The sequence below is a fragment of the Lathamus discolor genome, chromosome 14 (assembly GCF_037157495.1).
Source record: "Lathamus discolor isolate bLatDis1 chromosome 14, bLatDis1.hap1, whole genome shotgun sequence".
Taxonomy (NCBI): domain Eukaryota; kingdom Metazoa; phylum Chordata; class Aves; order Psittaciformes; family Psittacidae; genus Lathamus; species Lathamus discolor.
The window spans coordinates 5,189,617-5,202,344 of record NC_088897.1 but is presented as its reverse complement, the minus strand read 5'-3'; the positions used below and the strand labels follow the sequence as shown (position 1 = coordinate 5,202,344).

General features: G+C 43.7%; 1 protein-coding gene across 1 annotated transcript in view; it reads right to left on the bottom strand.

Annotated features, from left to right (window-relative positions):
- Window positions 1-7,920, bottom strand: part of RABEP1 (rabaptin, RAB GTPase binding effector protein 1) — a 50,212-nt gene extending 42,292 nt beyond the window's left edge. Inside the window, exon 1 of the mRNA XM_065695181.1 lies at window positions 7,575-7,920. Coding sequence (XP_065551253.1) covers window positions 7,575-7,608 — 34 coding nt within the window. The 5' untranslated portion in view covers window positions 7,609-7,920. The remainder of the gene's footprint in view (window positions 1-7,574) is intronic.
- Between the last annotated feature and the right edge of the window lie 4,808 nt (window positions 7,921-12,728).

Below are 12,728 nucleotides of genomic sequence, written 5' to 3'. Positions count from 1 at the left end.
ATGAACATAACATTTGTAGCATCAGGAGTTCCTACACCATTTAGATATCTAGCATCTTTATCTCCAGTTTCATCTAAAACTGAAACAGAAGCTGAAGACCTGACAGACAGCTATAATAGGTTCACAGCTAGAAGCATCAGTCAAGCACAGAATCCTGAGTCTGGCTAATTGCTTTCTCATTAATTTACCACACATCTCTAGATACAGCACAAAGATGAAGATATAAACAGGCATCATGAGGTGGCAATTAAGAAAACCTTACTTGAAACCAATCTTTAAAAGAGAATTTAAAATATGCGGTGGATGTCATAAAGATGCCAGCTTGTCAGATGGTTTGAACTAATAGAGCCAAATTTATGCTTCATATTTCACCAAAATAAACCAAGGAACACCACAGCTAAATTATATCACAGTGATTTTGGCACAGACTACTGTTAATGCAAGATGAATGTTCCAATTCCTGTGTCTGAAGTCAATGGGAGTCTGATATGAATTTCAGTAGGCCTTAGGAAAGGCAATTTTCTTAAAAGGGTACCAGATATGAAAATTTATAGTGGATGGTTTAACATAATTACTGCTTGAACAGTAACTTCTAGCACCCATCTGTGTTTCTCCCTATGTACATTAAGCCAATGACACTGAAAATACAGATGTAAGGATTGTTTCATACCCTGTGGTTGTACCCAAGTTACTGTTTGCAAGTTACTGTACTTTTTTTTTTTTCCAAGCAATCAACCATGGTGCTTGTCTCATCATTTTGCATAGCACTGATGGAGCACAGATGAAAATATAACACAAAAATAATTTCTGTTGGTATTTCAATGGTGACCACCCATGCAAATACCAGAAGTTACTGTACCAAGGCATAGGTGTGGCAGGTAAACAGTTCTACACAGAAACACTCAGACAAAAAGAGGTGAAAGAGAGCTCTTTTGTTTCACAGATTCCTCTCTTTTGTTGCTATTTAAAAAAGCATTTCAAATCTTGCAGCAATTAGCTGTAAGTTAAAAAACATGTATTGACAAAAGATGCAATAAAACCCACACAGTCTATTCAGGTCACTTCCCTAAAGGCATGGGCAACACTGCTATAATCAAAGCTGGTTTGGTTTGATCCTCAGTTAAGCCTTTCCTCTTACCTACAGGCCATTCCCATTGGAGCACCTCACTGTCAAATGCTTGTTATCTTTCAGTTACTGGTTCTGATTCTCTTTGCCATGTATAACTTGGACCTGTTATTGCATTTTTGCTCCATCGTTTCACTGAAAAGCATTTTCCACAAAATATAACTAGAAAATAAATATTAACAACAAAAAAAAACCCACCTGAATTTAAATCTCTGCTCTCGGCGTGACTCATCACAGTAAGACACAGCTCTTCACTTATTAAGTAACTAAATCAGGCTGGTTTTTAAGATCTTATTTTTCAGTTCTTAACACTGCCAGACACACAAGACCAGACAGGGCTCACAGAACAAGCCCAGCAAATCTCAGCAGTGCATGTTTCCTGCCCTGCTCTCTACTGATATCAGCTTTCAGAACTGCTCTGACAGCCAAAAGACAGAACTTTGACATTTTTCTACCTTTTCAAAAGGCAGAAATTAACTTCCAGCAATTAATTTTTGCTGTGAGGCACTTAACTGCTTTGCTTTAAAAGATACCAAGGAAGGTATTAAAGAATTAGACGTCAGCCAACCGTATGATAAATAGATGAGTGAGTAATGATCATTAGTTGCAAAATACTATAACCTGTTCTGAGAAAACATTCAGAACCTGAACACAGGTAAGGCAAGGCTGAAAAGCAGTTGAGTTGCTCCTGCTCTATACCAAGAGTAAAGCATAAGAAGACCTTCCCTTCTTAGTAAAAGAAACTGAAAGATCTTAAATAAAGAAAGATATTAAACAAACCAAGATCCAACACAGCCAGGGAGCAATGCTGCTTGGAAGACATTTTTCACAGAGGAAGTTTGCAGGGTCATGCAATTTTCTCCAGAAGAAGAATGGAAGCACAGAGTAAATGGAGAGCAAAGGTACGCTCACTGCGAAGCAGAGCAAGCAGGGAGCAGCCAAAACAAGGACCAGGTACACCAACACCCACAGAGTGGAGGTTGCAAAAGGCCTATGAGAAGGAGACCAATGTTTAAAGAAGATGAGATGATGGCTGCGACTGAGGAAACTGGATGATTAGCTGAAGAGCAGGAGCTGCCCAAGACAAGGTCAAATGACTGGCTGTTTGACTGGAGAGTTAAAAATCTGTGACCAAAGGTCAAGTAAGACCACATTTCTTCCACTTAACTGTGTGGAAGCAGAAATTGCCAGGGGAGATGGAAACAGATGTGAAGTGTGATTCAAAAGCTTCTATTTTCCCCTCTTTGTTGTATTTGGAGGAGTCAGGCCAGGGAAGACAAGCATAGGATGGCAACACGAAAGAGAAGAAGCGCCACAAGTCAGCTGAATGCCAACAGCAGTTGTGGCTGACAGAAGCAGACATGAATGGAAATAAATCAATCAATCAAACACAGCAATTCCTCATTACACGAGCAGCCATGCTGCAGTTCTGCATTCTTAAGGTACTATTGGCATTGCTATAAAGCTTCAGGACAACTCAGATGTTTTCTCAAGCACCAGGTGTATTTCAATGAAGAGCTAAAAAGCAATGCTCTAGTTTCTGAAAAACACAGAAATACTAACTACAAGTGTGCTACTCACTTGTTCCTCCTATGTTAATTTATGTGAAAATATAAAATTATTGCAATTTTTTCCAGAGATAATTCATCATCATGTTTAACTGACTATACCATGACTAAAATTACACAATGCTTACTCTATTTATAGAATAACTTGCAGAGGCTAGTACCATTAACTCAAACACCACTAAGTCAGTCACTAGAAACAATTCTGCAAGTAAAGACTATGAACCACTAGACCTTTGGAGTGAAGGATGCTCCTCTTAAATACACACACACACAATGGCATTTATAGCTAGTTATCTTTTCTCCCCAACCTTGCTGTCAAGAGTCTGCTTAGTAAGTGCTGCGTATCAGTGTTCCCAGTTCTTATCTTGGAAAACTTCAGTCACAGTAAAGCCATAACCTCCTGGTTTTGCTTTTCTTTTTAACTACATATTTTTTTAACAATACCCAATATAATCAAATATCCAAATGTAACATGGAAAACTTCACATCTGAAAGGTATTTTTAATAAAGTGCCCGGAGTGACAACCCAGGAAGCCTGCCATTCAGCCATCACACGTGGTGAAGCCTATGGGATTTGGTCTGCTCCCACGCCGAGACACACTGTTTGGTTTAGCTTTTTCAAAGTTTTAAAACAAAATTCCTCTTCAGTCACTTTCAAGGAAGTGCACAGAAACTAGTTCCACAGTGGGAATCTGCTCCACCCACAGAGGGCTATGGGAAAGCAACTAAGCATCTTGAAGCAGCAGGCCAGAAAGGGAAGAAAACAGTTGCAAAAGCCATCTTCTCTGTGAGGATGATCAAGTGGACAAGCAGCAACAGAAATGGGCAAAGAATTTCTATTTTCCAATGTTTGAAATACAAGAGAGTCAGTCCATGTGTTAAAATATGTTCGTTGTGCCTTCACGCAAGTCAACAGCTAATTATAATTAACAGGGTCAGGGTATCCTTCAAAGTTAAGAGAGAGATTTGGGACTTGGCTTCAGCAGCAAACCAGACACCCAGAATGGGTATATTTCTACTCCAGAGCAAACAGACCTGCTGAATGGACCAGAACTTCCCTAGAAATTCTTAAAAGTAGAAAAATGTACATTCAAGGTGTCTGCTTTGCGTTTGAAGCCAAATCTCAGATTAGTCCATTGAACAGACACAGAGAAACTGAGTGCTTAAAAAAAAAAAACAAAACAAACCTGTGAATGTTTGTAGTTTTTTTATTAAAAATATATTTATTTCATAATATTAAATAATAATAAAGCTAGGACAAAGCAAAATGAAAGTGAGGGAAGACATTTTTTGGCTCTTGGAAAGTACCAACAATTTTGAAGTTACTCCCCAAGAGAAGAGTTTAACATTTGACAGTTACATCAACAGCTGAACTTCAGCACTCAAAATCAGTCCCCTACCAACCACACCCGGCTTTTGAGATGAGTGGTCACATTTTCAGATACTTCAATTTCATCTAAATGTGATACTGACAAGGAAAATAACTAGAAGCATAAAAGCATCTAAGGCTTAAGTTTTGTTACTTAATTTTCTATGTGACATCCCCTACCCCTCCGCTACCAATGCTCAGCTATGGGAATATGTGAGAAGTACAGCGGCAGCGAGTCTTTGCTCTTGCCAGGATCCCATACTATTGCCACAGGGAAGCAATGCTGCTCATGGCACTGCTAGTGGTACTAAAATCAATATGCCAGCCTCCTCCAACCTTCCATGCAGAGCTGAGCGTTCTTGCCCCTGAGAGCTGGCAGAATCTCTGAGCACAACAAAAAGACACCATTTTCACTGGCCTAAGCACAGGGGTAGAAACAAGTTATTCCAATACCGCATGAATGCTTTCTGCCGGCAAATTCTGATTAAGATATCTGATAGACTGTGCCATTAACAGCTTCCTTTATCACAGAATAATACCAACAGTTATGCTAATTACCAGTCTGACTGTACTATGGCTGAAGTTTACTAGTGCACTAAGAAGAGTTTAATAATTTGCATATTATTGTAATTCATTTTAGTCTTGAAGAATTAATGTTTTATGTAAATGCAGTTTCTTGAAGCTTTTTCCAGATATGAAATGGGGAATAATATTAAAGCCCGAGCATTCTGATGCCAAAATATTTTGTTTGTAACCTTATTTTCAGAGCTGGCAAGCATCCAGACCCAAATTAAACCCAGGGAGGCTGAGAGCACACCACCCTCAAAAAGAAAAATGTTTGGAAAAATAAGGCATTTCTGTTCCAGTCACACAATCGAGACAACACACAGAAATTAAAGCACTTTGACCAGGATCAATAAGCAGCACACACCTACTTGCAGCACAGGTTGACACCATTAGCTATGAGTTCACAGCACAGTGCACACAGCTACATCAGCGAAAGGACTCTGCACTCAGCCTGTGATTGCTATCGTATGGAAACTCTATTACCACACACAAAAGAATTAGAGGGTTATGAACATCTATACTAAGGCAAAGTACAAAACTAGGGTAGGGCCTGAACTGCATTCTTTTCATGTATCTTTATGCTATGCCTTCCCCTCTTCTTGGGCCCATTTTCATTTCAGTATAGAATAGAATATACATTCTGTATCATATTCCTCTCCTGATGTTCCATATGTTATTACTACAAGAGAAATACTAGTTCTTTTATACTTGCTTTCAACAACAACAAGAAAATCATAGCTGATGTGTCCTGCAGAAATAAAGAATGCATAAGGCATTTATAATCAATATAAGTAGTTATAACAAGCCATTATTTTTCCTTAGGGGAACATACTAACCCAGTTCTATTTTGTCACATGTAATCTTAAATCAGAGGTTATACTACTCCTTTAAGCAATAAATTCAGTGCAGACAACTAAAAATACTAAGCAATTCCTTTCTTCAATATTTTCTCTATATGAAACAGAATGGAGAAGTTTCAAGGCACACTTTTGGCAAGGTATTTAAAAATAATACCAACACACATGATAACAACAGTATAGTAATCTGAGTGGATTAAACCCCCCCAAACTGGTCCTATTACCACCAAAGGAGGATGAGGGAGAGGAACCATTTTAGGAGCTCTAATTGTTTAGTGTGAGAACACAGCAACCACTTTCAGAATCCATCCAATGTGCAGGCAGCTCCCTTCTGCCATGTGTCTTATTTACAGCATCCTCGTCTTCCCACAGCTAGTAAGCATGAGAAAGACAACAATTGGTACCTCCTACAAGAAAGACTTCATCAACCTACCTAATTACTAAATTTTACTTGCACCTTTTTGCCTTCTTTTATGTTAAAGAACAACATCTACAACAAAATAAAATCTTCGCAACTTGGAACTTCAAATATACTAGTAACATACAACTACCTTTCCTGGTCAAGAGGCAGCAAACATTTGTACAATGCACAGCTCCGCTGCACACCTGCAATCAGACAACTTTGCAAGAGTCAAGAAGAAAATATGTTGGAAGTTGTTCTGTAGCTTTCAGAAGAACAGGCTAAAGAACAATAAACAATGGTTATTCATCAGAAAGTACACAAGAGCAACCCATACCAACACTGATCTTACAAGCATGACAGCAAGCAAATTCACCTTCCCTTTAGTGCTCTAGAAGGACAAGTGTGCAATCATTGGCCTTAATGTAGGGAAAACCCCCACAAGCTAAGCACCTTCATCTTTAACACTGTAAAAAGGTAGATTGGAATAGTGAAATCCCTGAGGAGAAGCACTTTCTGGTGCAACTCCACTAAAAAAGAAAAAGCCCACACAATTCCCTAGATATGCATAATTAAGAATACACGATTGCCCTTTTCTAACAGTGCTTTCCCAGGGAAACTCAGCTGCTCTCTAAAAAGAGAGCTCAAGCATAGTCCCATGGCTGGGTAAGCACCTATCCTTCAGGATTCTGCACATCTCTCTAGTCCTACTTCTACAACCTGTCCAGCCTCAACCTACATTTCTTGCTCTCTTGCCCCTCCCATATATCCCATACACTAAACACTGCCCCTTCAATCCCATCCGTCCAGCCAAGCATTACTTACACTTTCTCTGATATGCACACAGTTCTGTAACCTATTCTAAGGGGAAAAAATACTATCTTGTCCGTAATTCCTCCCAGATCAGACACAAATAACCTTTCCATAACAAAAACATTCAGGGAAAGCTTAGCTGCCTCTTGCACAGGTAAATACCATCTTGAGAGAAGAGCTGTCAGTTTGTGTTTTCCAGCACAGGAATGAACTGTCCACACCAAGTGTCCTGACCTCAAACCCCCGAAGAGCCTTTCTGCTGCATGCACAGATCGAATACAGCCCAACATCACCTGCTGCGGCTAAATCAATGACAGAGTCCTACCCAGTCGATCAATGTCTACCTGGATACGAGCATCACCACCCTTTCCCCCCCGCTCCTGCCCAGGGCGGGAGGCCTTCCTCATCCCACCGCACACGCAGGCTGGGAGCCCCTTTCCTGGCAGGAGCCAGCAGCGCTCCTGATAATGCTCCGAAGCATTATCCTCCCTCCTCAGCGCTGGGGAGCCGCCCTTGCTCCACATTAAACCCATTTACAAACTAATAACCCCCTGCGATGCCCCCCTTCGCCCTCCCAAGGCCTCCCCGGCCCACCTCTCCCGGCCAAGCTCCCCCCCAGGCGCTCACCCGCCTAGGGCCGGGTACAAGCCCCCCCGCCCCGGGCACCGCAGGCCTCTCCATCGCGGGCCGTGCCCCACGCACCCTGCCCGGCCGATCCTACCTCCTCGCTGCCCTCACCACCCACCGTCGCGGCCCCGCAAGGCCGCCTCCTCCAGGCCGCTGCCCCCCGGCCGGCGCGGCCCCGCAGGCGAGCCCAGGGCTGGGCAGGCCGCAACCGCCCGGCTCCGCGAAGAGAGGCCGCATCCCCATTTACCGTCCGTTGGAGGGCTCGGGCCGGGCTGGGCCATGGCTGCGGAGGGCGGGCGGCGCCGCCTCGGCCTCCTCCGCCTCCAGCCGCGCCGTCGGAGCGGGAACCGCTACGCCAGGGGGCCCCGGCGAGAGTCGAGAGCTGCCGGCCCAGACCTCCGCCTCCTCCGCCTCATCCTGACAGCGGCCGCCGCCGGCGGGAGGAGGAGGAGCGCCGCGCAGGCGCCCACGGTGAGACCACGGGACCGGCCGCCGCCACCGGAGCTGGGAGGGCCGGGGCCGCGGCGGCTTCCCTCGGCCGGCCGCCGCCCGGCACCTGCTGAGCTGCTTTGGCACCCGGTGGCCGAGAGGGGGGGCAGAGCCGGCCCCGGCGGGAGCGGGGCTGAGGCCTCCGCCCGTGGCGGGCAGGGCCGAGGCGGCGGCGGCCTCGATGGAGGAGCTGGCGGGGCCGAAGGCGCCCAGCGGGGTTCCGCCGCCCCGAGTCCACCCTCAGGCTCACTCGCGGCCCAGCCGCCGCCTGCCCCCTGCTCCCGGCCGGTTCCCCCGCCTCGGCGTGGCCGAGCGGCAGCGGGACACCGCCGGGGCTGTGAGGGCAACAAAACGGTGCTGTGCTTCGCAGGGAAGCTGGCGTGGCCGGGGCTGCGGTGGCGGATGGAGCTTGCCGGGCCACAGGATCTCTTCCCCCCACCCTATGGGGCATTGGTCTGCGCTGGTGGAGGAGGGCATTAATCCTTCCACCCCCTGGGAGATGGGGGTCTGAGCGCCATGCTTTTAGCAATAAAAAAGTAGATTTACATCCATTGAGGGCATGTAAAACCATGGGAAGAGTTAGAGTGAAGAGTTGATAGCAAGTCTTGTAATGGCCTGATCTCTTACAGCTGGCCTTAGGGTTTGCATTCCCAAAACCTCATTTTTAAGCTGAATCTCACTTGCTCCTGCAGTTTTTAAGGCCTTGCAATCAAAGACATGGTATGGCAAGGTGTGGGTTTCTGCGTTTCATGTGACGTTTCTGCTCAGTTGAACCAAATACAAACTTGAAATGGGGAACCTCCGAAAAGTAGTCTTTTACATTTTGCCTATTTTGAGGTAAATCTTTTCAGTTTTTGCTACTGTAAAGTACAGGCTTAAACTGAAGACAACTCTTCAGTGTTCCCAACTTGAGGCATGTCGGGCTTTCTTTTTGTGAATATTGGGAGAATCCTTTTGAAAATCTAGGCCTAATGAAGAGAACAGCTCTTGAAACTCTGTCCTGGTGTGCGTTCGTATGAGTACCCCAAACCCCCCCATACCGGCAGCTGTTTTCATCCTGTTCATGTCAAGGCAAAACTCCCACACATTTTGATTCGGCCTGGATGAGACTCGTGCATCACCCCTGCTGCAAACAGAAGGTAAGATAATATCAGACTTGATATCTGTTGTACCTACAAGTGCTTATTAAGGGATAAATATCGTCTCTCTTCCATCACTTCTATAGGCAAAATACTGACTATTGGAATTGCAACATTTCAAAATCTTAATCAGAACTCTTGGGGGTGCATATTAAATGGGTTTTATACCGTAGTTTGAAGAATAGAAAAACTTATGGGGCTTGTACGCCCCCCCCCTTCCCCCCCCCCTTCTTGTTTTCCAGTCTAAAGCTGTACTAGCTTGGTAGGTTTGGTTCTTACTTAATCTTTACTCCTTTTTCTAGACAGTAATTGAACATGACAGAGGCCAAGGTTTATGCAGTATCTAGTCACAATGGCTTGTAACCTGGAACAACTGGATAATTTCCTCTTTGCCTCCAAAAATGTCCCATTTAATTCTAATCACTTGTAGTTCTCATAGCCTTGGTCTCAAAGGATTTTCCAACATGGCTCAGTTAAACCTTAGAAGAGGTAAGCGAGGTTTTAACAGTGGTTTGCAGTCCTAGAAACAAGTCTGTTGCAGTGGCAGAACCAGCAGACACCAAAAATCCTGAATTCCGTTGCTGTAAGTGTTGGACAATCGCAGTATTAATGAATCAGTGAGGCATGGATCAGAGCTGAGAGCTGCAGGTGGGCAGAGACTATTTCTGGAATAAGCTGCTCCAGGAATAACAAAGCCTCTAGAATCCCATGCATTTTTATCAAATACATTTGGCTTGCAAGTCAAACATGGCTGTTTTCAGCATCACTACCACAAACTGCAGACACGAGGTAATGGAAGATGCATCTTCCTGGAGAGTGTGTGCTGTGCTAGCACAAGCTGGAGGAGTAGCTGGCACCTTGCACTCTGCCTCAAACGTAATTTTGCAGCCTTATTGGAAAGGAGAATTTTTGCAGCTCCTGTTTAGACAGTAACATCCAGTGAGAAGCAGTGAGTGTGTACTCTCAAGGGAGACCAGGAGTAAATTGAGGGGGACTGTGGTGATTTGGTTTGCAAAGAGAGTAGTGAAGTGAAATACATAACACATCTAGGAGAGAAGACGTATTTTCTTTTTGCCTGAGGAAAGTAAAACAAGTAGCAAAAGAGCCAATTAAACCTGTTTTCCCCCTCTACTCAGCCTTGGTGAGGCCGCATCTGGAATATTGCGTCCAGTTCTGGGCCCCTCTGTTCAAGAAGGACAGGGAATTGCTTGAAGGAGTCCAGCGCAGAGCCACAAAGATGATTAAGGGAGTGGAACATCTCCCTTATGAGGAGAGGCTGAGGGAGCTGGGTCTCTTTAGCTTGCAAAAGAGGAGACTGAGGGGTGACCTCATCAATGTTTACAAATATGTAAAGGGTGGGTGTCAGGATGATGGAGCTAGGCTTTTTTCAGTGATATCCAGTGATAGGACAAGGGGCAATGGGTGTAAACTGGAGCATAGGAAGTTCCACGTTAACATCAGGAAGAACTTCTTTACTGTAAGAGTGACAGAGCACTGGAACAGGTTGCCCAGGGGGGTTGTGGGGTCTCCTACACTGGAGATATTCAAGGCCCGCCTGGACAAGTTCCTGTGTGATGTACTGTAGGTTACCCTGCTCTTGCAGGGGGGTTGGACTAGATGATCTTTTGAGGTCCCTTCCAACCCTTGGGATTCTGTGATTCTGTAATAGATCAGTCTTGTGATTGATTCGATGTTCATGTATGCTCAAGTTCCAAGTGAAACTTCTACTATTTTTTAATCTTTCTGTGGCTTTTCTTTTTCCTTTTCCTTCTTTTGTTTATTTTTTTTCTTTAATTGGAGCACTTCAACTGAATCATCTCTTTTCATTAGGCTTTAAAAAAATGATCACTGTCGCTATCTCTGAAACTAGGCCCAGATCCTAGGCCCAGATCCTATCGGGACATAGCCGGAGTTACCCTGGCTATGTCCCAACTCTGTATCAGGACAAGACCCAATTACATACATTGTACTACAACTTGCCACAAAGTACACAGCTTTGGGGGAAGTCATTGTACACTCTAGCAAGTCCCTTGGTGTGGATGATCAGAGGACCAAGGGCTCTGATCAGACTGATGAAGAGTAGAATCATGAAAGCTTTGTATTTGCAGGAAATGAGACTAATAAAATACAGAAGTAATTCCTTTGGTTTTGAATGGTACAAGATACTGTTGTTTTATACAGCAGCTGATTATACAAAAAACAGAGTCTTTAAAAAGGTAAACTGAAGTTCTGGACTTGCAGGGCCAAGTCTACATCTGGTGTGAATTCAGCGGAAACAGGCTGATGTGTGGAAAATGAGAAGCTGGCCTGTAGCACAGAATCAAAATGGAGATCAAAAAGACCCTCTGAATTGTGCTGTTTCCCATTTATGCTGCTTTACTGGCCTACTGGCCACAAAGAAGTTCAGTTCTATTGTGCCCTGTATGGTAGCAGTATGCAGTGAATTACAGGCCCTGCTCCCCATGGTGTTCGTCTCATAAACCATCCACTGTTTAATTCAATTCATCCAAGAAAGCTGGGTAAGAAGGCAGATTTGGGAAGAGGCTCTGTGGGTTGCTAGACTAGACTGCACTGCGCTCGGAGAGGAAGAAAACTCTAGAACTGAGGATCCTCTGCCTGAGCAAGTAGGAAAACTAATTCCAAGACCAACTATCTCACATGCTATCTATAGCCATCTGTTCTACATGACTCTACCTGTAGATATTACACAGTGAAGATTTTGGTAAGAGACTCCTTCACTGAACAAACCATGAAATGATGTTGTCTTGAGATGAGTGCAATGGGAATGTTTGAATGTAGAGAGTCAACATCTGTCCAGACAAAATTGAGTGTTCTTAACTGCAGGTGAAGCCCAGGGAAGCAGAAGTTGTATGCATCTTTAAGGAGGGACTCAGCTGCTCACGATAGCAAGTCTTGGGTTCATTCAGAAGGCAAGTACTTGTCCTTCTAGCAAAGAGAAGAGGAAAACCAGAACTTAGTGCTTGCACTTTAAATATTTCTAGGTTTGCCAGAGTTTGTCTACTGTTTTCCTCACTCTTTTATTTGTTTAAAATAGCCTACAGACTTCCCTAATGTTTAGAAGTTTATTTTCCTTTTGTTGAGATTGATGGGGTATTAGCATTAAATATTAGCTCTGCAGATATGAGTGTTTGTAGGTTTTGGTCCTTTCCTTTTAATACAAAGCTTTTGGACAAAATTTACATTCATCTAAGTATTACCATAAAGAGGTTGGTTAAAAATCCCAAATCAGTCATGCTCTTTGCTTCAAGTTATTCTGGAATGCAAGGGATTCAGTCTGGAACAATTACATTATTTGCAATAGTAACTTCTTAGCGAACCCTGGAATAGTTCATGTGATTAAAAACCTTTTCAAGAGCTATTGAAAAATTATGTTGTCCCATCTATTGTTTAAAGGATTCCATGTGGTCCAGTTCTTTGAATATATGGGAAGCAAATGAAGCCAAAAATGAAAATCTGGCAGGCAAAAAACAAAGTGCTTGCATTGGCCCTAAATCCAGATATATGCACATTAATGATCTCATTTGAAAGATGTCTATATTAAGATTTGAAAGCTCTCTGGGTTCCCAAGGGGCAAGCTCATTGAATATTGTGATGTACCATGAAACTAAACAATTTTTCTTACTGCAAAATAAGCAAGGAATCAGAAACTCATTCAATGTGCATAGCAAAGGACACATTAAAAACGTAGTCCTTTGGGTAACCTTGCTCAGCGATGCTTCATTAGAATTGTCACTGCAGGGAGGCACAAAACC